This window comes from Electrona antarctica (genome assembly GCF_951216825.1).
Source record: "Electrona antarctica genome assembly, chromosome: 9".
NCBI lineage: Eukaryota > Metazoa > Chordata > Actinopteri > Myctophiformes > Myctophidae > Electrona > Electrona antarctica.
The window spans coordinates 14,397,336-14,419,050 of record NC_136790.1 but is presented as its reverse complement, the minus strand read 5'-3'; the positions used below and the strand labels follow the sequence as shown (position 1 = coordinate 14,419,050).

General features: G+C 44.3%; 1 protein-coding gene across 1 annotated transcript in view; it reads right to left on the bottom strand.

Annotated features, from left to right (window-relative positions):
- Window positions 1–21,715, bottom strand: part of cacna2d2a (calcium channel, voltage-dependent, alpha 2/delta subunit 2a) — a gene marked incomplete at its 5' end in the record, with an annotated part of 334,563 nt that overhangs the window by 205,134 nt on the left and 107,714 nt on the right. Inside the window, one exon of the mRNA XM_079510575.1 lies at window positions 2,129–2,188. Coding sequence (XP_079366701.1) covers window positions 2,129–2,188 — 60 coding nt within the window. The remainder of the gene's footprint in view (window positions 1–2,128; window positions 2,189–21,715) is intronic.

The following is a 21,715-nucleotide window of genomic DNA, read 5'->3' as shown; positions in this document are numbered from 1 at the left end:
GTGCGTGCGTGGCCTTGAATTACTGTACTTGTGCTGGCCAAAGGTCCCCACGAGTATAGTATAGTAATTTGAGAATTAGACATTGTGAGGACAAATGTCCTGGACCTCACAAGAGAAATGGTTATTGTTTGACGGTTGAAATACATCTTTAGAGTTAGGCGGATTAGACATTTAGAGGTTAGGAGGATTAAGAGTTATATACACTACTTAGTTGCGCGCCATTGTCGTGCACCCAAGATCACCAATATACAGTACAGGCTCACAGCGCGTCGGGGGCTTGCAAGATCCGCTCTTTTCGGCTTTAGGGTTAGGGTAAAAAAAATGGTGGAGAAAAATTGCAAAGAAATTGTACAAAAAAATTGATAAATTTTCTGTCCAAAATGTTGATATCCTCACACAAGTGCAGTAATACAAAAGTGTGTATGTGCCTGCGTGTGTGTGTGCAGGTGTATGATGGGCCATTAGACCCCCTCCCCACCTCCCTCAGAGCAGCGGTGACAGAGCGCACGTGGCCACCGCTGCCACCCCGAGACCCCCTCCCCTCGAGACCCCCGCCCCCGCAGTGTAAGAGACCATGAATAAAAATGGACTTCAGCTGGGGAAGTGGAAGAGAGGGGCTCATAATCATTCCTTTTTAAATCAGTTAAAGCCTTTTCTCAAATATCCCGCAGGACGCACGGGGTTAAAAATCCATTTGTGGGAAGTGTACCATGACAGCGAGCCCGTCTCCCTGGAGACAAAGAATATGACAGTGGAGAACGCACAACGTTTGTGTGTGTGTGTGTGTGTGTGTGTGTGTGTGTGTGTGTGTGTGTGTACTGTTCGCACACCGGCATGTTTGCATCGGTGTGTTTGCAAAATCTGGGAGTCAGCAGAGCAGGCAGGCAGGCTTACGCACACGCACACACACACACACACACACACACACACACACACACACACACACACACACACACACACACACACACACACACACACACACACACACACACACAGACCACTGAAAAAGTGGTTTGGGGTTTTCACAGGGAGGGGAGATTTTTTACAATTCAACAGTGTGTGTGTGTGTGTGTGTGTGTGTGTGTGTGTGTGTGTGTGTGTGTGTGTGTGTGTGTGTGTGTGTGTGTGTGTGTGTGTGTGTGTGTGTGTGTGTGTGTGTGTGTGTGTGTGTGTGTGTGTGTGTGCGTGCGTGTGTGTGTGTGTGCGTGCGTGCGTACGTGTAAAGGTCACTTTGTAGAAAATGTAATATCCAAGCTGCTCCGGTCCATGAAACTGAACAAACAGCATGTAAATAATCACACAGATTAGAGATTGTGAATCGACAAACCTCAGAGAGAGATTCAGGTGTGTGTGTGTGTGTGTGTGTGTGTGTGTGTGTGTGTGTGTGTGTGTGTGTGTGTGTGTGTGTGTGTGTGTGTGTGAGCGTGGCTGTATATATATATATATATGTTTGTAAAAACACGCAGGAATGCGCCACACAACAGCACGTCCGTGCGTGTACTCACGAATAGCCAAAATTGCCGCTCAACAAGGTTTTACAAAAACAAGCTGTTTAACGGTATATCACTGAATAAACACAATGTACAATTTAAGTGTGTTTAACACTGTCCCCTGTGATGCTGATCACATTGTCATCGTAGGGTTACTGTCCCCTGTGATGCTGATCACATTGTCATCGTAGGGTCACTGTCCCCTGTGATGCTGATCACATTGTCATCGTAGGGTCACTGTCCCCTGTGATGCTGATCACATTGTCATCGTAGGGTCACTGTCCCCTGTGATGCTGATCACATTGTCATCGTAGGGTCACTGCCCCCTGTGATGCTGATCACATTGTCATCGTAGGGTCACTGTCCCCTGTGATGCTGATCACATTGTCATCGTAGGGTCACTGTCCCCTGTGATGCTGATCACATTGTCATCGTAGGGTCACTGTCCCCTGTGATGCTGATCACATTGTCATCGTAGGGTCACTGTCCCCTGTGATGCTGATCACATTGTCATCGTAGGGTCACAAACCGGGGGGACAGACCACTAGATAGGAACAGAACACTAAAACCCAGGGGAAAGAGGAAGAGGAGAAAGAGGAGGAAGGATGGAAGAGAAGGCCGTTGGCGCCGAGCTTTACCTTCACACCGTCCTGCCACACGTGCTCCTTCTGCAGCTGCTCCGCTTCCCTGGCCAGCTTCTGCACACACACACACGAACACACACACAAGTAGAAGTTGAGAAAAGTACAGGATAATCATATATATTATTTATGGAGGATGGCATCAGGGTTATGGGGTTATGGTGAAACGTTGCGTACGTGTGCGAGACACACAGAGACAGAGAGAGAGAGACTAGACTCTAGGGAAATGAAAGCAGCTGTCAATGTGAAATACATAAAGTAAAATAAGAACAGTGAGATATCTGTACATTGAAACTATAAACACTCTAGAATGCTATGTCTACATAATATGCTATATACTGTAAATTACATATTGTAGCCTTTGCATTCGCCTGCAAGGTCGGCAAGGCTACGGCAAGTGCTGCGGGCTAAGGTGGAGTCTGAAGAGGTGAGTTTTCAGACTATGCCGTTTTTAGACTGATTCTATCTATATATTTAAATTCAACACACACGTTCCACACCACAGCAGGGGGTGCAGTGCCCGGTGTCGAGTCGGTCGGACCCACGGTTGTCCAGAACCGCCCCAAAAAGGCCTCTGCCCAGGGTCCATATATGGAGCTGGCCTGTTCTCCCCTCACAACACTCCATATTTGGGTATGGCTGACACAGAATTCCATATATGGGCATCAAAGGGACACAGACATAATATCTGGGTGGGGCATGAATTTCCAACTTGCATCGTTCCAAGTAGGCCAGTGCCCCACGGGCACCGCTCTAGTAGTGCATAATAGGACATAGTGTTCGGTTCAAGCAAATACTGATTGCTATCATATTCCGACTGGATTTACTTTACAGAAATCATAAACCAGATTTACTTCCTAATCAAAGAACTGTACAGCAATGTTATTACTTGTGTAAATGTATTTTGAATGTTTTGATATTGCCATTACGACTGTATTTAGTTGTAAAGATAAATGTAGCGTGCTATAGCTACCATCCCCCTAGTTCAAACATCACATAACCGGTGCCCATTGATGTTGAATATCCCTTAATATCCATACAGCGTTCCCCAAGTACAGTAACAGAGGCTTATCTCTGTAGAGGCTTATAGAGTTATAGACCACTATACAGCATCAAGTCACCCAAATATGGCAGAGTCCACACTCTAGAGCCCCCCCCCCCCCCCCCCCCCCCCATTTCTCTCTTCCTCTGTATCTAGGTTCCCCCAGGCCCCTAGGGGGCGATCTGGTTCACATCCCAGAATATTCTGTGCACAGGGCTCTATAATTACAAACGCTATTTAGTGTGCTGCTAAGAGCACTTTGATTTTTTTTGGTGCTACGTTGTTAAGAACCGGTCCCCACAGAGCAAGGGGAATGTGACATCACATATACTACAGACAGAGTTGGCCAAACTGTGCCAACGTGTGGGAATGAGAATATATATGTTATCAGCTCTCAGTTGCATGATCAAACAAAAATAAATAATAACACAAAGTCACAAATGTCTGGAATGTGTTTTATTGTGGGCATGACGTGCTTCAATGGTGTCAATCCTGTGATTTCCTATAGTTTCCAACTACAGATGTCGGTCGTATATTAACTTTTTTGCCGATATGCGATATATCCTACCGATATTGTCCAACTCCTCATTTCCGATACCGATATCAACTGATATATGCAAGCTTTTTCACCAAAAGTCAACTAATTGTCAACATCACATAGATGTTGGCCTATTTGACAGTGCAGAAGCATAATTGCCTTGATGTACATCATTAACGAGCATCAACGAGCACCAGCTGGACATTTCATATAACACACACACCATACAGTTGAAGTCCTGTAACGTATTAAATCCCTACTTCCAACGATAATACAGGCGGGGGATAGCATCGCAGAATGTATACTATTTTCTCGAAACACAGACGGTATCAAATAAAACGAAATATCCCAGACGACACAGATCGAGCCACCTCCCTGACAGAATCGTCAGACGGAGTTCCATGGAAGATGCCATGGGATTTTTAATGAGAAAAATCACACCCGTGTGAAGTGAGGGGCGCTAATATATTAAAGTCTAACTCATGTTGATTAGGTGATTAAATGGTGATGTAAAACAAACGGCGCCAACACAAACATGAAACACCATTAACAAAAAAAGATGACATAATGAGGCACATTATGACGTAAATGTTCCCTTCATTGTCAATGGCGTTTACAAAACAAACATTGAACTAAAGACAAACATTAGGAGGGGCTAGCGCATAGCGCCCCTCAAAAACATTAAACCTGTATATAGGAGGGCAAAAACCTGAACCAGGGAGCCTGTTTCTGACGTCAGGACTTCTGTAGTCTATCCCAGGGGTTCTCAACGTTTTTGGCCGGGGACCCCCGAAAATGCTTTGGCAACGTCTCGGGACCCCCGCCCCGCCCCCTCCCGACCCCCAATATAAATTGACTGCTACAATAACCTTAAACCATTTTGGGCGGGAACCCCTTTTGGTGTTTTAAGCATTGTTATAATTTAGCTATTGAAAAATAGCAGATCTACAAGCTCATAGCGCGCCACCGAGTGGCGCGCTACGAGCTTGTAGATCTGCTATTTTTGAAAAATCGTGATTTTTTTTTTTCTTTTTTGAAAATAATTTGGGGACCCCCTAAAATAATTTGGCGACCCCCCGAGGGGTCGCGACCCACGAGTTGAGAACCCCTGGTCTATCTACTAGTGCTAACCTAATTTTCTAAAAATAACAACAGAAAAGCTGTATCGTAGCCTACTCTATAATGTGTTCCTCTGCGTCTGTATGTATTGTGCATTTAATCAACCGAATGGGCTTCAAGTAATGGGGAAAAAAATATTTCATTCATTTCCTAATGGACTGTTAGACCACTGGAACAATGAAACGAGGAGCTAATTGGCCTATTGAAATCATTGCCCCAGATAGTTCAATAGAAACAACATTAATTGTGCGACATCTGTTAAGAGAGGGTCAGCACTGCTAAAGGGCACTGCCGAGTGGCAATCTCTCGTGGCGATATTAACACGACAACGTTTTTCATTAACCATGTTTAGTTTAGTGAATAAACAGTTCTGTTGACCAATCTGTAGTATGGAGTATGATAACATATACAGTACAATATAACACAATTGTCTTGTGAGGGTTGGAGTGTATCTTCCTTTTAGCTTAAGGGTAGACATTTTGGCACTTGGGTTTAAAACACGGGAAGGACATGAAAGTGACAGACTGCAGCTTTTTATGCTATTGATTTATACTTATTGTATGGTACTGTGTATTATTCTATTAATCCATTTTCTTTGAATTAATTCATAATTCAACTATAATAATATGGGTGAAAGTGGCTAAATACCTAACTTGCATAATTTGTGGAGCAGTAGGTTCCATTCAATTCCCGTAATGAGTTCGTGAATGTGTCTGTGAACGCATTATCCCATTTTGGGCGGGAACCCCTTTTGGTGTTTTAAACATTATGTTATAATTTAGCTATTGAAAAATAGCAGATCTACAAGCTCATAGCGCGCCACCGAGTGGCGCGCTACGAGCTTGTAGGCCTGCTATTTTTTTAAAATCGTAAAAATGTGGCGCAAATCTTTGAATATATATTCTTTCAAAGTGAATGTTTTTAACTCAGGTCAACTAATTGTCAAACATTATGTTATAATTTAGCTATTGAAAAATAGCAGATCTACAAGCTCATAGCGCGCCACCGAGTGGCGCGCCACGAGCTTGTAGGTCTGCTATTTTTGAAAAATCGTAAAAATGTGGCGCAAATCTTTGAATATATATTCTTTCAAAGTGAATGTTTTGAACTCAGGTCTAAATGGGTTAAGCACTGACGGTGATGGAGCCACATATAGGACAGCGATAATGACACCAAAGCAGGTCTTTCCTTGAGGAGGAGAGCAGCGTATAGCAGCAAAAAGGCTATACAGTAACATCCGCCGCAATCCTCTTCCCTCAGCACGTCTACCAGTGATCTACAGTATGATCTGCCCTTTCATCCTCTCAGCTCTCTCTTTTCCTCAGCCGTTTAATCTGTCAGTAAGGATCTCTCCCTCTTTGTCCCCGCAGAAAAATCCATTTCTCTCCCTCTGAGAGTTAGAGCCCCACGTGTTCTTTTCCCTCCTCCGTTCTCCGTTTTCTCCAGCTGCCGGTCCCCCCCCCCCCCCCCCCCCCCCTCTCCCAACCCCCTGCATCACCACCCCCCACCCCCCACCCCCCCCCACCCCAACCCCCAGAAACCAACCATTTCCTAGCGGGCCCCTATCTCTCCTTAATGCAGTCCGACCCCCCCCCCACCCCCCCCCCCCCCCCCACACACACACACACACACACACACCCTCCTCCCCTGCTCCAAAACAGCCCTGCGCCTCTCCGTGTGTCTTCTCCCCTGCCTCTGTGTTGCTGGGCCCCCACAGATGGATGGGCTACACAAACAGCCCATGAATCAGAGTGAGAGATGTGGGATGGAGGGGACCAGGGATATATCATCAATGTTGGTGGTGGTGGTGGCTGGTGGGGCTGCTGGTGGTCCGAGCGGCTTAGAGCCAGTGGATGAGCAGGCTAGTAGTGAGATACAGCACAGTATGATGGACCTATATACACAGATAAGGCCCGGTACAGACCCCCCCCCCCCCCCACACACACACACACACACAAAATGCACGCACGCACGCACGCACGCACGCACGCACGCACGCACGCACGCACGCACGCACGCACGCACGCACGCACGCACGCACGCACGCACGCACACACACACACACACACACACACACACACACACACACACACACACACACACACACACACACACACACACACACACACACACACACACACACACACACACACACACACACACACACACACACACACACACACACACACATATGTATCACTGTACTTGTGAGGACATACAAGTTAAAGGAAAGCATCGGAAAAGGCAGGAAAAAAAGAAAAAAAGCTAATCAAGTGGAAGGAAAAAAAGGGCTATACCGTAATCTAGATCTTGTAGGTTTGGGCTAATGTCCGGTGCGTGAGTAAAGGGCTATACCGTAATCTAAATCTTGTAGGTTTGGGCTAATGTCCGGTGCGTAAAAAAGGGCTATACCGTAATCTAAATCTTGTAGGTTTGGGCTAATGTCCGGTGCGTGAGTAAAGGGCTATACCGTAATCTAAATCTTGTCGGTTTGGGCTAATGTCCGGTGCGTGAGTAAAGGGCTATACCGTAATCTAAATCTTGTCGGTTTGGGCTAATGTCCGGTGCGTGACACCAGCATGACACTGAGTATAACTCAGGCATAACTCTAACCCTAAACTCCAAACTTAACCCATTTTGGTGTTTTAAACATTATGTTATAATTTAGCTATTGAAAAATAGCAGATCTACATGATGCTTGTAGGTCTGCTATTTTTGAAAAATCGTGAAAATGTGGCGCAAATCTTTGAATATATATTATTTCAGAGCGAATGTTTTTAACTCAAATCTTTGCTTCTGGGTGGGTCCCTGGAACAACATTTTCAGATGGGGGTCGGCGGCCAAATACATATAATTTTTGGGGTCCTTGACATGAAATATTGAGCACCGCACTGATACAGAAACATTGAGGTATTTCAGAAAACTGTCATGGTTTAGAAGACATTTTTAAAATATCGACGTCAGGCCTAAATTGATTAACCTCTAAATACCTAATCCTAACCCTAATGCCCAATTAATCTTTTACTAATTGTACGTCTAACTCTAAACATCTTCTTCTTTTTTTTTTACCATAACACAATGATGTTGTCTTGTGAAGAGTGGACCAGAAAATGGCCCTCACAATGTGTATTTCTGTGTTCATTTCTGTGTTCATTTGTGTATTTCTAAAACTGCACTATACACTTGAGGGGACAGTCCTCACACACGCATACAGGCACAAGCGCGAGCGCACGCACACACACGCGCGCACACGCACACACACACAGAACAAAAAAATGACACCATGCACGGTAGGGACACTGACGGTTATCTCGCACACAGAGGACGGTGTCCTCTGGCGTCATCAGCCATTGTAACCCTGACACAAACTGCATCACGTTTTATCGGGCCATTTGTCAACACGCCTGCAGGCAATACAAGGTCAAGAACCATAAACACAAGGCGGTAATGGATAGTGGCATGAAAAGGAACCTACACGACGTCTACGGCCATAAACATCCCATAGAACAGGGTCGCTATTGTGTGAAAACACAATAGGTAACGGAAGGGTTTGATTTATTAAGGGGGGGGGTGGAGGGGGGAAATTCATGCTTTTGCCTTTGATACCCCTCCTGTAATAATTCAGTTTCCGTGGCGTGTGTTCTGGTTAGACTGAATTCAATACATCAGTGGTCCTCAATAGGGTCCAGGGACCACCCTGGGTCAAAATGCATTGGTCTCTATAACTATGAGAGTGTACAAATAGAGGTTGGAGTGTGCCCATTTTGGTTTCATTTGTACACTGAGTTAAATAAACTGAGGATTTTACAGCATGGATTGGAGTCCCAGAGATCAAAACAAAATGGCTGTCCATGGCCTAATGGAGTGGTTCAAAGTCAAAGTCAAAGTCATACGATTTGTCACACACGTTACCGCAGTGAAATTTGTTCTCCGCATTTGACCCATCTCTTGGAGCAGTGAGCCGCAGCCAAGGAGCGGTGAGCTGCAGCCGTGCCGCCCTCGGGAATCATTTGATTAGTAGATTTGACTCCCCAATCCAACCCTTTGATGCTGAGTGCCAAGCAGGGAGGCATTGGGTCCCATTTTTACAGTCTTTGGTATGACCCGGCCGGGAATCGAACCCCAACCTCCCAGTTTCAGGGCGGACACTCTAACCACAAGGCCACTGTCTGGTTATCAAACATTTTCATGTATATTTGGCTGTGGGGCACCCATCTGAAAATGTTTTGCGCCAGAGACCACCAAAAGAGAAGAGAAAAGAAAATTATTCAAAATTGTTGTGTTTTAACTTTGACTGGGGGTCCTTGAAGTAAAAAATCACACCCGTGTGAAATGAGGGGCGCTCTTGTCATCGTACATCAATTTATGTTAGCGGACATTTGACATTGCTACATAAGGTACATGAGGTGGTCCCTTATTGGCCAAGAGCTCCCACCAACATGTGATTGGTTAGCCGATTTGCTCATATGATGATAAGTTTTCCCTTCAATGTCAATGTTTAATGTTTTGATGTTTAATTTACGTCATATTTAGCGGAATTATCAGCTCTTATCATCATAGTGTACATCATCATGCATGATCTCATACTGGCCAATCAGAATGCCTGTTGCCTGTGATTGGTTAGCTGATTTGCTCGTTTACAAAATACGTAAATTGTCCCTGCAATGTCAATGGTGTTTAATGTTTTGATGTTTAATTCTGACGTCTTTTCTCCGTTCATCGTCAATGGCAAGATTTTGCGGACATTTGACCGGAATTCTTACCGTGGTCAATGGCAAATCTTGAGACGTGTGGGGACAAAAGCTGTTTATCCCATTGAGACCTGGAACGCATCCATGTCACGTTAGCGTTTAACCACATTAACCATTAACCCATTTTGGGGCGGGAACCCCTTTTGGTGTTTTAAACATTATGTTATAATTTAGCTATTGAAAAATAGCAGATCTACAAGCTCATAGCGCGCCACCGAGTGGCGCGCTATGAACTTGTAGGTCTGCTATTTTTGAAAAATCGTTAAAATGTGCCTCAAATCTTTCCGAAAATTGTCATGATTTAGAAAACTTTTTTTTTTAAATTCCGACGTCAGGCCTGAATGGGTTAAAGAAGGGGCTAAAATAAAAAAGGTTGACAATCACTGAAATACATTGCCTTTTGGGAAATGTAGACTGTCTGATAGCCCCCCCCCCAGACAAAACAGCCCCCCCTGCTAGGCTAGTGGAAAAAGGCCTTTGCTTTCTGACTGTGAGCCCCGCAAGACAAGGAGACAAGAGGCAGGGGGGGGGAAAGACGACGAAGTGAAAAGCTCAGCATGAGGCGATTAGGATCTATAATATTCATAACTGTTCAGTTTGTGCTGTTCTGGCGCGGAGCAGTTTAATCACTCAAAGTCATGTTATTTCTGGGGGAATGACAGCCCACCAGGGGCGGCACTGCGTCACGCTGGGGTGGGCGCCCCCCCCGCGGTGTGCAGAAGATAGGTACAATCTCATTTATTTTTGCGTGATATAAAACATAAAATTGTTTATATACCCACTGATACAGTATGTATCACAGAAACCTTATGACAGTATGTATCAGTATCACAGAAACCAGTACAAACACTTAACTTTTCATGAAATGGGGAAAAAGAATGTGTGTTCCAATGGATCCAATTACGTAGTTAATTATTTAGTCACAATTATTTTTGTACAGACAGTGTAATAATAGAGAATGATTCAAGGTTTTTGCCCGAGAGCAACAATATTTTTTTTTTCCTATTTATGAGTCCATAGCAGGCAGTCTGTGTAGAGCAACACTGCAGCCATACTTTTAAAGGAACTATAACATGCATTTTAAAACAGTTTTTAATATTTAATCATATCCTTCAAACATATTTAAAAATGTTTGAGCAAAAATCACCACTCTGATATAACCAGTCCATGTCATTTCTGTCTGGCTTTTAAAGCAGTTTTAGCTGCAGTACCACAATGTCCTGATGTGGTGGGGGCGCTGTGTATGCAAATAATTGTATCCCCCACACCATAATCCCATTCCCAGCTACTCCCCTCCAACATCTTTGACTCATTATAATAGGGGTAATACAAACTAAAGTAGAGAGATACCTATGACTTCACGAGTAGCACCAAATCAGTTGACCTGTTGTGAGATCACTGTACATTAAAAAAAATAGGGGACACATACTGTAGGGGAGCCCAAAAAACAAAACAAAAATATGGGGAAAGTTGAATGTAGGACTTTTAAAATCGTCCAGTCAGATACGTCCAATAAACTACAGGATCACATTCCGATTTGTCCAGAGACTCCCTAAAAACCAAACATTTTAATAGTGACAGATCTGACTGGCCCAGCTAAGGCTAGCGGATCAGGGGTGTTGAACCCTAGAACCAACCTGTGGGTAGGTGAACAAAATCCATTGATTGATCATGAACATAAACATGTTCTAAAAATGTATGCGGCATGGAAGAAGTATCAATACCACTATCTAGAATTCTATCTAAATTGGAAATACTGAAGAAAGTGAAAAAGATTACCTCAAAATTAAAAAAGAAACTACAGTAGTTGAGTCAATGTGACCCCACAAGTCGGCTCTAATGAAACTCCACAATAGACCAAAATACCCTTTTTTTTTTACTTACACCACTGGGTCCACTGGGTTTTCAAGTGGGCCCTTGATCCAGAAACGGTTGGGAACCACTGGCCGTTCTAAAGCCAAGCACAGAGTAAATTAACCACTGATTGTTCTGAAGCCAAGAACAGAGTAAATGAACCACTGACCGTTCTAAAGCCAAGCACAGAGTAAATGAACCACTGACCGTTCTGAAGCCAAGAACAGAGTAAATGAACCACTGACCGTTCTGAAGCCAAGAACAGAGTAAATGAACCACTGACCGTTCTGAAGCCAAGCACAGAGTAAATTAACCACTGACCGTTCTGAAGCCAAGTACAGAGTAAATGAACCACTGACCGTTCTGAAGCCAAGCACAGAGTAAATGAACCACTGACCATTCTGAAGCCAAGCACAGAGTAAATGAACCACTGACCGTTCTGAAGCCAAGTACAGAGTAAATGAACCACTGACCGTTCTGAAGCCAAGCACAGAGTAAATGAACCACTGACCGTTCTGAAGCCAAGCACAGAGTAAATGAACCACTGACCGTTCTGAAGCCAAGCACAGAGTAAATGTACCACTGACCGTTCTGAAGCCAAGCACAGAGTAAATGAACCACTGACCGTTCTGAAGCCAAGCACAGAGTAAATGTAGGTCACCATGCAGCGACTGACGGCCTGCCCTACCAGTGCCTATCGTCAACATCAGTGGCCTTGGCCCAGTCTGGCTTGTAATCGCTCTTTAAATCATGGTGTAAGATCCCACAGTATAGGGCCTTCTGCTGGACTGGGAGGATTCAAAGGACACTCAACACAACACTCGGGTGTCTTCTGTAACCCAGAGGGACACTCCAAGCAACCCTATATATACAGTTCATTCTGGGTTCCTTCTGTAACCCAGAAGGACACTCCAAGCAACCCTATATATACAGTTCATTCTGGGTTCCTTCTGTAACCCAGAGGGACACTCCAAGCAACCCTATATATACAGTTCATTCTGGGTTCACATCTAAGCCTGAGTGCATGACGGACCCGTAAGGGTCTGTTTTTACATGGACCTATAGAGAGTTAGATTAGCACGCAGTATTTTGCCTGTGTATACCAGAGGTGGAAAGTAACTATGTATGGTAACAGGTCAAGTGGGCACCTCAGCTATTTTGTCCACATTGTTAATTAAAATATTTAAAAAATGGTCTTAAGTAAAATAAAGTGCACATGATCATTACATGATCATTTGACAATTAAGGTATAATATTTATAATATTTCTACCTTTGCTACAAATTGCAATAAGTTGAAGGACTCTAGTTTGGGACCTGGGGAGACAACAAATGTCTCTTATGGACAACTCGACGCATCTCGTCACATAACTTTTGCATGACACTCTCAAGTAGGGAAATTTACAAAAAAATGAAATGAAAATATAATAGAGATAATACAGTACAAGGTGTCTGGTCGACAATGACAATACACAACAGACTTATTTTATATGCAAGTCAGTCATCTTAATTGTCAGTTCTTTAGCGGTAAATACATTAGCGAGACTAGCTGATTGCTGCCACAGTATAATCTCATTTTGATTACATCAATATCATGAGCTTTGGAGTAGCCTGATTAGCATGTGAACGCTAATGCCGTGACAATTTCCTGTCGCGTAGTGGCACCTTTTTCCCACGCCTGCCTGTGTGTGTGTGTGTGTGTGTGTGTGTGTGTGTGTGTGTGTGTGTGTGTGTGTGTGTGTAATTTGGGAGGGGTGCAGTGCGTCACAATACTGGCACTGCTGAACTGCTGAACCAAGATAACTAGCTGTGGTTCTCAAAAAAAGGACCCCAGATGTATATGCATTTGGCCGTCTCTAAAATGTTCTCTAAAAATGTTTTGTGCCAAGGATCGTCCTCAGGTCTTAATGGGATGTTATACTTTCGCTTTGATGTGAATATGTATGAATGGTAATGGACGGTGATCATTTGATGTGAATATGTATGAATGGTAATGGACGGTGATCATTTGATGTGAATATGTATGAATGGTAATGGATGGTGATCATTTGATGTGAATATGTATGAATGGTAATGGACGGTGATCATTTGATGTGAATATGTATGAATGGTAATGGACGGTGATCATTTGATGTGAATATGTATGAATGGTAATGGACGGTGATCATTTGATGTGAATATGTATGAATGGTAATGGATGGTGATCATTTGATGTGAATATGTATGAATGGTAATGGACGGTGATCATTTGATGTGAATATGTATGAATGGTAATGGACGGTGATCATTTGATGTGAATATGTATGAATGGTAATGGACGGTGATCATTTGATGTGAATATGTATGAATGGTAATGGATGGTGATCATTTGATGTGAATATGTATGAATGGTAATGGACGGTGATCATTTGATGTGAATATGTATGAATGGTAATGGACGGTGATCATTTGATGTGAATATGTATGAATGGTAATGGACGGTGATCATTTGATGTGAATATGTATGAATGGTAATGGACGGTGATCATTTGATGTGAATATGTATGAATGGTAATGGACGGTGATCATTTGATGTGAATATGTATGAATGGTAATGGACGGTGATCGTTTGATGTGAATATGTATGAATGGTAATGGACGGTGATCATTTGATGTGAATATGTATGAATGGTAATGGACGGTGATCATTTGATGTGAATATGTATGAATGGTAATGGACGGTGATCATTTGATGTGAATATGTATGAATGGTAATGGACGGTGATCATTTGACCGAATCTACCAGCAGCACACCCATTTTATTATAGGATCACTGTCAGGCAGAAACCTTGTAACCCATAGAGTATTTCATAATTGCTTGTATATTTTGTTAGTGAAAATAGCCAATCTACAAGCTCATAACATCTCTCAATGCCACAGGTTGTGAGCTTGCATATCGGCTATTTTCACTTTCTTAAGTTATCATTACAGTCGTAGTGTTCTGCCAGTTAGTCGGCCCACCAGTGGGGCTTCGGCCCACAGGATGAGACTGAGGGCAGTATTATGCGTGTCTTAAGTACCAGGTCTTATGACTTAACTTAAGACCTGGAGGCGTGGTCAATGCTGTTTGGCCACTCAGAATAGCCAAATGGCATTGATCACACCTCCAGGTCTTAAGTTAAGTAATAAGACCTGGTACTTAAGACACGCATAATACTGCCCTAACTTAGAGTCTCTCTCCTAACTTGTCCTTGGGATGATTGCCCTGAAGGATGGCCGGCGTTGCAGTTGCCGTGCAGTGCAGCCATCTGTCCATTAGGGGGCAGCGGTCTGAGTAGCAGACAGTGGACCAGTGTAACAGCGGTTGGTGGCCTGCAGGCAGCATCAGCACAGCCTCTCAGCCAGTGGAGCCTGTCAAGAGTGAGAGCAGTCTGTCTGCTTTAAGCTCTTCAGTCTGTCTCTGCCACTCTGGCTGCCAGGATTAGGGCCAATCACAGAAACCACTGAGTCAGAACCGCACCCACAATAACAGATGGAGAGGACCTTCCTACTCTCCAGAATTTTAAAGACATTCTCAGACTACAAACTCTCCTTTTTCACTTTGTCGTCGTCCCCCCCCCCCCCCCACGTCGCCATATTATAGCTGCATCCTATCTCTCTGCCACTTTTTTAAATTCAGTATCATATCGTCCCTGTCGGGCAGAAAACTTGTATCTCCATATTTCAACTTTTTGCCCTACTTTGTTGTACAAGCGTGTGGTAGCAAAAATAGCCAATCTACAGGCTCAAGAATGAAGTATGCCTGTGGGTTGTAGAAATATTAAACCAATGAAAAGTATGAACCCAGCACGCACTTTTCCAATTCAATTGGTCCGTGTATGTATACAGGGGAGGGAAGCACTCAAATGTGTGTGGGCATAACTAACATTTGAGAGAAATAGGGGTTGATTACAAATAATAACTACCTTGGATCCACTGGAACACAAGTTATTTTTTACTGAAAAGTTAGTTTTTGGACAATTGGACGTATACGTACAACATGCTGCAGGCCTGCTCCATGGCTTTAAAAATAAAATAAATAAATAAAATGGTGCATTTATATAGCGCCTTTATCCAAGGCGCTTTACATAGATTGTGCATTACATTCACCCATTCACACACACATTCATACACCGATGGCAGCGGAAACCATGCAAGGCACCAATCAGCACATCGGGAACAATTAGGGGTTCAGTGTCTTGCTCAAGGACACTTCGACACCAACTCTGGGGGAGCCTGGGTTTGAACTGGCAACCTTGCGGTTGCCATCCAGCCACTCTACCCCTGAGCCACCGTCGCTGTCTTTGTTCTGCTGAAAGAGCAACGGACCAACTTCCAAACACTTCTGAGCTGTTGAAGCTCCTCAGAAAGCGTAACCCTTATGCTATATAGCCGTATAATTGCCTGCTTTTTCTATATACAGCAGGGCACTCTTGAACGCTCACTTGAGCTATTTACCCAAGGAGAGTGAAAACAATAACAATGCTACTGCATCTCTCTCTCTCTCTCTCTCTCTCTCTCTCTCTCTCTCTCTCTCTCTCTCTCTCTCTCTCTCTCTCTCTCTCTCTCTCTCTCTCTCTCTCTCTCCCTCTCTCTCTGTCTCTTCTCCTCACAGTGGTCAAAAACAATGGAACATTCCATAATGAGGGGAAATAATGACCCGTAATTCCTGGTCCCCGGTCGCTTAGCCATTGGCAGCTGGGCATTGTAGTCCTTATTAGTGAAGGGCTGACAGAGGAGACGCGTGGAAGGGTGGGACGCAGGGCCATTGTTTAGAGATCCAAAGCGGCACCCCGTGGCAGGGACCCGGACGTTAAATCAGGGGATGTGCACATCTACGTCTATTGTAGCACGTTGCTGAGATAATCCCCCCTCCCCCCGCCTTTGTATACCCCTCCCAAACCCACCTAATCCCCCCCTCCCCCCAAAAAAAACAACACAAATTGTTGCTGGCGGCCAGAAACCTGATATCTCCCGCATTTCAACCCATTATTTAACACTACTTTTGGTGGGGAATTTTTCAGAATAAAGGCGCTAGAGTGCCACACAGATGGGCAGATTTTACTCTGAAAAGCCCCGCCTTACATTTCCCCCCCCCAAAACCGGGAGGTATAATGTTTCATTACTACCTTGCGCTAATAAGGCTGGTCTCTCTTTAGAAGCGTTAATATTCCAAACAAGATGCTTGGTTAAATAAGAAATGAAGACATAACATCTGCGTTCTGATCAAAACCATGGACACCACCGTAGATTTCGAGATAATAGCACGTTTTGTCGGCGCGTAAACATGGAAGTGAATGGCTGTGCGCGTGCGCAAACCATGTCTGGGAGCTCTGAGCAAGGCGTTGCCCAGCAACGGCCGCTGTCACAAAATGTATCCCGTTTTCCTGCGGTTTTAATTGAGAGGTATAGCACTAAAAAAAAAAAAAAATACATCGCATGGATGCACCTGGGACATATCCTCAGTGATGTATCCCAAGGTCATCGGGGTTTCAGGTCTCCAAACATCTTAACCCCTCACTCAGGTGACCCAGCCGGGGTGATCAAGTCCCAAATTACGTCCCAGTAGCTACCCTCGATCAGTCCCATTAGAGAAAAGTAAATGGTAAATGGTGCATTTATATAGTGCCTTTATCCAAGGCGCTTTACATAGATTGTGCATTACATTCACCCATTCACACACACATTCATACACCGATTGCTGCGGAAGCCATGCAAGGTACCAACCAGCACATCAGGAGCAATTTGGGGTTCAGTGTCTTGCCCAAGGACCCTTCGACATGTAGACAGGAGGAGCCGGGATTCGAACCACCGACCCACGACCTGCTCTACCTCTTGAGCCACAGTCGCCCCTAAAAAAAACAGGGCCACACAATCCGTTCCTCCGCGAGCTACTCTGCCGGGACTGGGAGTGTTAAGACCTGAACCTGGAGTCTACAGATGCATTCTAAATCAGGAGTTCTCGCACATTTTCAGTAGTTCTCACATTTTTCAAAAATATTCAAAAATAGCCGACGCAAAAGTCTAAAATGACAGATGCTTTCCCAGTTTTAATGGGTTAATGCCTTACTTCGCCACACTACAGTATCACACAAAATAAGCAAAAATAGAAGATCTACAATCTATATCATCTGAATATATTATTTGTGTCAGGGACAAGATTTGTGTTTAAAAATATTGCACATGTATCTTTTAAAGTTTTATTTTTTTAATCGCAGATCTAGAAGCTCACAACACTAATAGCGATATTAGATCAGCTGCACTGTTTCAGGAGTCGCCTGAAGGTAATAATTGACCTTGATCATTAGAGCGTTAAACCAGATTACTCCCCAGCCTATAATATACTGTAGATCAGCGACTTGGTGGGCCGAAAACATAATGGCAAGTGGGCCCCCAAATATCTGGCAAAACACATTTAGGCCTGACGTCGAAATAAAAAAAACGTTTGCTCTGAAAGAATATATATTCAAAGATGTGTGCCGCATCTTTACGATTTTTCAAAAATAGCAGACCCACAAGCTCGTAGCGCGCCACTCGGTGGCGCGCTATGAGCTTTTAATAAAAGTTTTGAACTTGCTGTGATGAATCCTTAGTAACACCGTCAGATAAAAGCAAATGGATAACTTATCTTGGAGTGCCACGCTTCCTTCCATCTTGGTGGATTTCATTCGGCCTTACTTATACAGATAGGATTTTGCAAGCAGCCATGCCATCGGAGCCATTATTATCCACCAATCTATTATTTCACTGAAATAAATATTGCCAGAAAATAATAACTGCATTATTTCTTTCCTAATTGGAATTATTATTATTTTTTTTTGTATTGAACATTGTGCATGCATGGTTTCTACATGCCAGACGTGTCCCTCATTAAAGCGCAGGGTGGTGGGAGCTAAGTGGCAGAATGATCACAGCACAGAACAAAGTCCTGGTAGACAGCCGGGGTCATTGTCCTTGTCATTATCATTCACTGCATGAGCAACTAGTGCTGCAAATTCAATTAAAAGCTCCCATGGGTTGAATGCTAAAAGTAAGAACTATCACACACAAACACACGTACCGCGTAGACGTGTGTGCGTGCATACACGCGCGCGCACACGCACACGCACGCACACACACACACACACACACACACACACACACACACACACACACACACACACACACACACACACACACACACACACACACACACACACACACACACACACACACACACACACACACACACACACACACACACACAGTGATTTTAGTTAACACATGTTTAGTTAACACATTTTATGAGTGAGGGTGGAGGGGGGGGGGGGGGGGGGGGGGGGGGGGTTGCGGTGACCATGGATCAGAAGCAGTGACATGTATGTGGAGGCAGGCTGCTTTACTTGGGCTCACTCTCCATTGTTTGACAGTTACTAACCCATTTTTACCTGAGATCAGATTCTAAAATGTCTTCTACATCCTGACAGTTTTCTGAAAAAGCTATGTTTCTATGTCAGTCGTCAGTCATTTTTCAAAAATAGCAGACCTACAAGCTCGCTATGAGCTTGTAGATCTGCTATTTTTCAATAGTTAAAGCATAACATAATGCTAACACCAAAAGGGGTTCCCGCCCAAAATGGGCTAACACACATGCCCACAGTGGTGCCCGGCCTCTCCTGCTGTCACTGGCACCAACCAGGAGGGAGAGAGAGAGAGAGAGAGAGAGAGAGAGAGAGAGAGAGAACCCAAAGGGAACATGAAAAAACATAAAAATAAAGGAAGCAACGCCTGCTTCTTTACACGGCAGCCTCCCCCCCACCCCCCAGAGGCATTGACCTTGTGAGACAGAGAAAAATGAATAGCCACTGACTGGAACGAGCACGATTCAGGAAAGAAAAAAAAAAAAAAAAAGAATCCGCTAGTGACATTACAATAGAAGCAGAGTGGACACCTGGCGGCTATTTCAGACTGTTGTTATATTTGTTAACATGCAGGTGCATGGTTGTGCCAGACACAATGGCCGCTCGCTCGTTGGTGCTCAACATGGGGTCCGCAGCACCACAGGGGTCCTTTACGGTAGTGGTTCTCAACCTTTTCAACACATAGCGTTGTGAGCTTACTGTAGATCGGCTATTTACAAATAGCCAATGTGTATAGATAGGGTTAAAGTGTAAAACAGATTTTGAAGCCACATTTAACTTTTGCTATATTAACTTAATTTTGCGGGTAACCCCTGAACCCCCGTCACAAACACCTAGTGTGACCAGATCCAAACTGTTCATTTTGAGGGACAGAAGTATCGACAAGTGGGACGGGACAAAGATTAGACTAGAGCGAGACATTGACATTGTGTGAGAGGAGATATGGGACCACGGTGGACTGTAACTAAGTACATTTTGCTTGAGTAGCTGTACTGGAGTACAGTACTTGTATTTACTTAATTTTGATCCCACAATTTTTGTAACCCATTTCTTTTCACCCAGTGTCAATTGTGTAATCCTGGTTGCTGCCACTCCCCACACCACATTACAACCTGGGAGCTGACCAGTACAACCACAGTCTTATACTGTTGGCCACTAAGCAGCTCCACTGGAGCAGTTGGGGGTTCAGTGCCTTGCTCAAGGGCACTTCAGAGGTGTTGGGTGAGTGATGACCAATCAAACCGGCAACCTTTCGACAACAAGGGCGCTCCTCTAACCCTTAGGCCACCGTTGCCCACTGCTAACCTGGGGAGAGCAACGGACTGACCTCATGCTTCCTTCTATGCATGAGGAGTTCAAGCCGCTTCTATTTACCTGACAGGGGGAGTTTCCCGGTTGGACAGGGGGGGGGGGGGGGGGGGGGGGGGGGGGGGGGGGGGGGGGGGGGGGGGGGCAGGGGGGGGGGACCAACATACAGTATTTGATGAATTAACCACTTAAGCCCTATATTTCAAACATAGTGAAAATAGCAGAATCTAAAAGCTCTTAACCACATTGCAGTGCCGACACCGTTGAGAGCTTGTACATCCACAATTTCTAAACATTTCTGAAAACGTACTTAACCCATTTTGGGAGGGAACCCCCTTTTGGTGTTAGCATTATGTTATGCTTTAGCTATTGAAAAATAGCAGATCTACAAGCTCATAGCGCACCACCGAGTGGCGCGCTACGAGCTTGTAGATCTGCTATTTTTGAAAAATCGAAGAACGACTGACATAGAAACATAGCTTTTTCAGAAAACTGTCAGGATGTAGAAGACATTTTTAGAATCTGATCTCAGGTCAAAATGGGTTAAGTTGCTATTAAATGCCTTGATGTCATATAATGTTGGTCATGCGTGGCATGGCCGACTTGATGCTGCATGTTATTTAACATGCTTAAAAGTTAAAACACGTCTTTCCGGAAAAGAGAGTGATGCGGCCATGCCTGCCAGTCACAATGTGGGATAGGGTCTTAATTTGCGGGATGCCTGAAAAGTCTCAGAAATGAGGGACTGTCCCATGTAGAGGGGGGCACCTGGTCACCCTACAAAGACCCCCGGTCTACAAGGAGGATGTTAGCTCCAAAGAGATATAATTCTGTACTAAATCTATAATCTATCTAACAAAAAATACTTTGTCTAATACACTTCTTTTCATCTAAGACTTAGATGAAAAGGAAGCCTGCTGGGGCGAACTGCCCAGCACGCTCCAGTCGAGCAAGAATAAAGACTTCAAATCCTTTAATGTCTCAGGGACATCATATAAATGATTAAAAACAATAAAAACGCTGAAGGACACTGACCGGTTTTCGGCCCACGTTGCTCTCGATCTTCTCCTAATAGGGGTCCGTTCAAATGGAGTCTGCTGTCTAAGGGCAGTATCTATAGAGAACGCCTTTTGAGCTGAGGAGCGCTTTGGATATCATGTACGTGGCATTGTCTTGCACACAGTGTGATGCACACTGTTCCAACCTCTTATTGAGGTGCTCACTAGAGTTCTCATCGGGCCTGAAAATTAAGGCCCGGCCCTACCCTACCCTAACTGGGACAGCCCGAGGCTCGGCCCAACCCTAACAATTACCATAATGTTAGGCCCGAAAACCGAGTGAAAAAAAGGGGGAAAAAAAGGAAAAAGAAAAATGCCACTATATGGCCGCGGCGCCTGGCGCCGTGGATCAATTCAAATGTTATTGAGACGAGTGTGTCAGAGAACGGACTAATAGTCGCCGAAATAAAGCATTTATGTAACTCACGTTAATTGGCTGATAATGTTCCATTTCCAACATTCTAATGGTTTCCAGCAATTTCCAGGGGTGAGTAAACA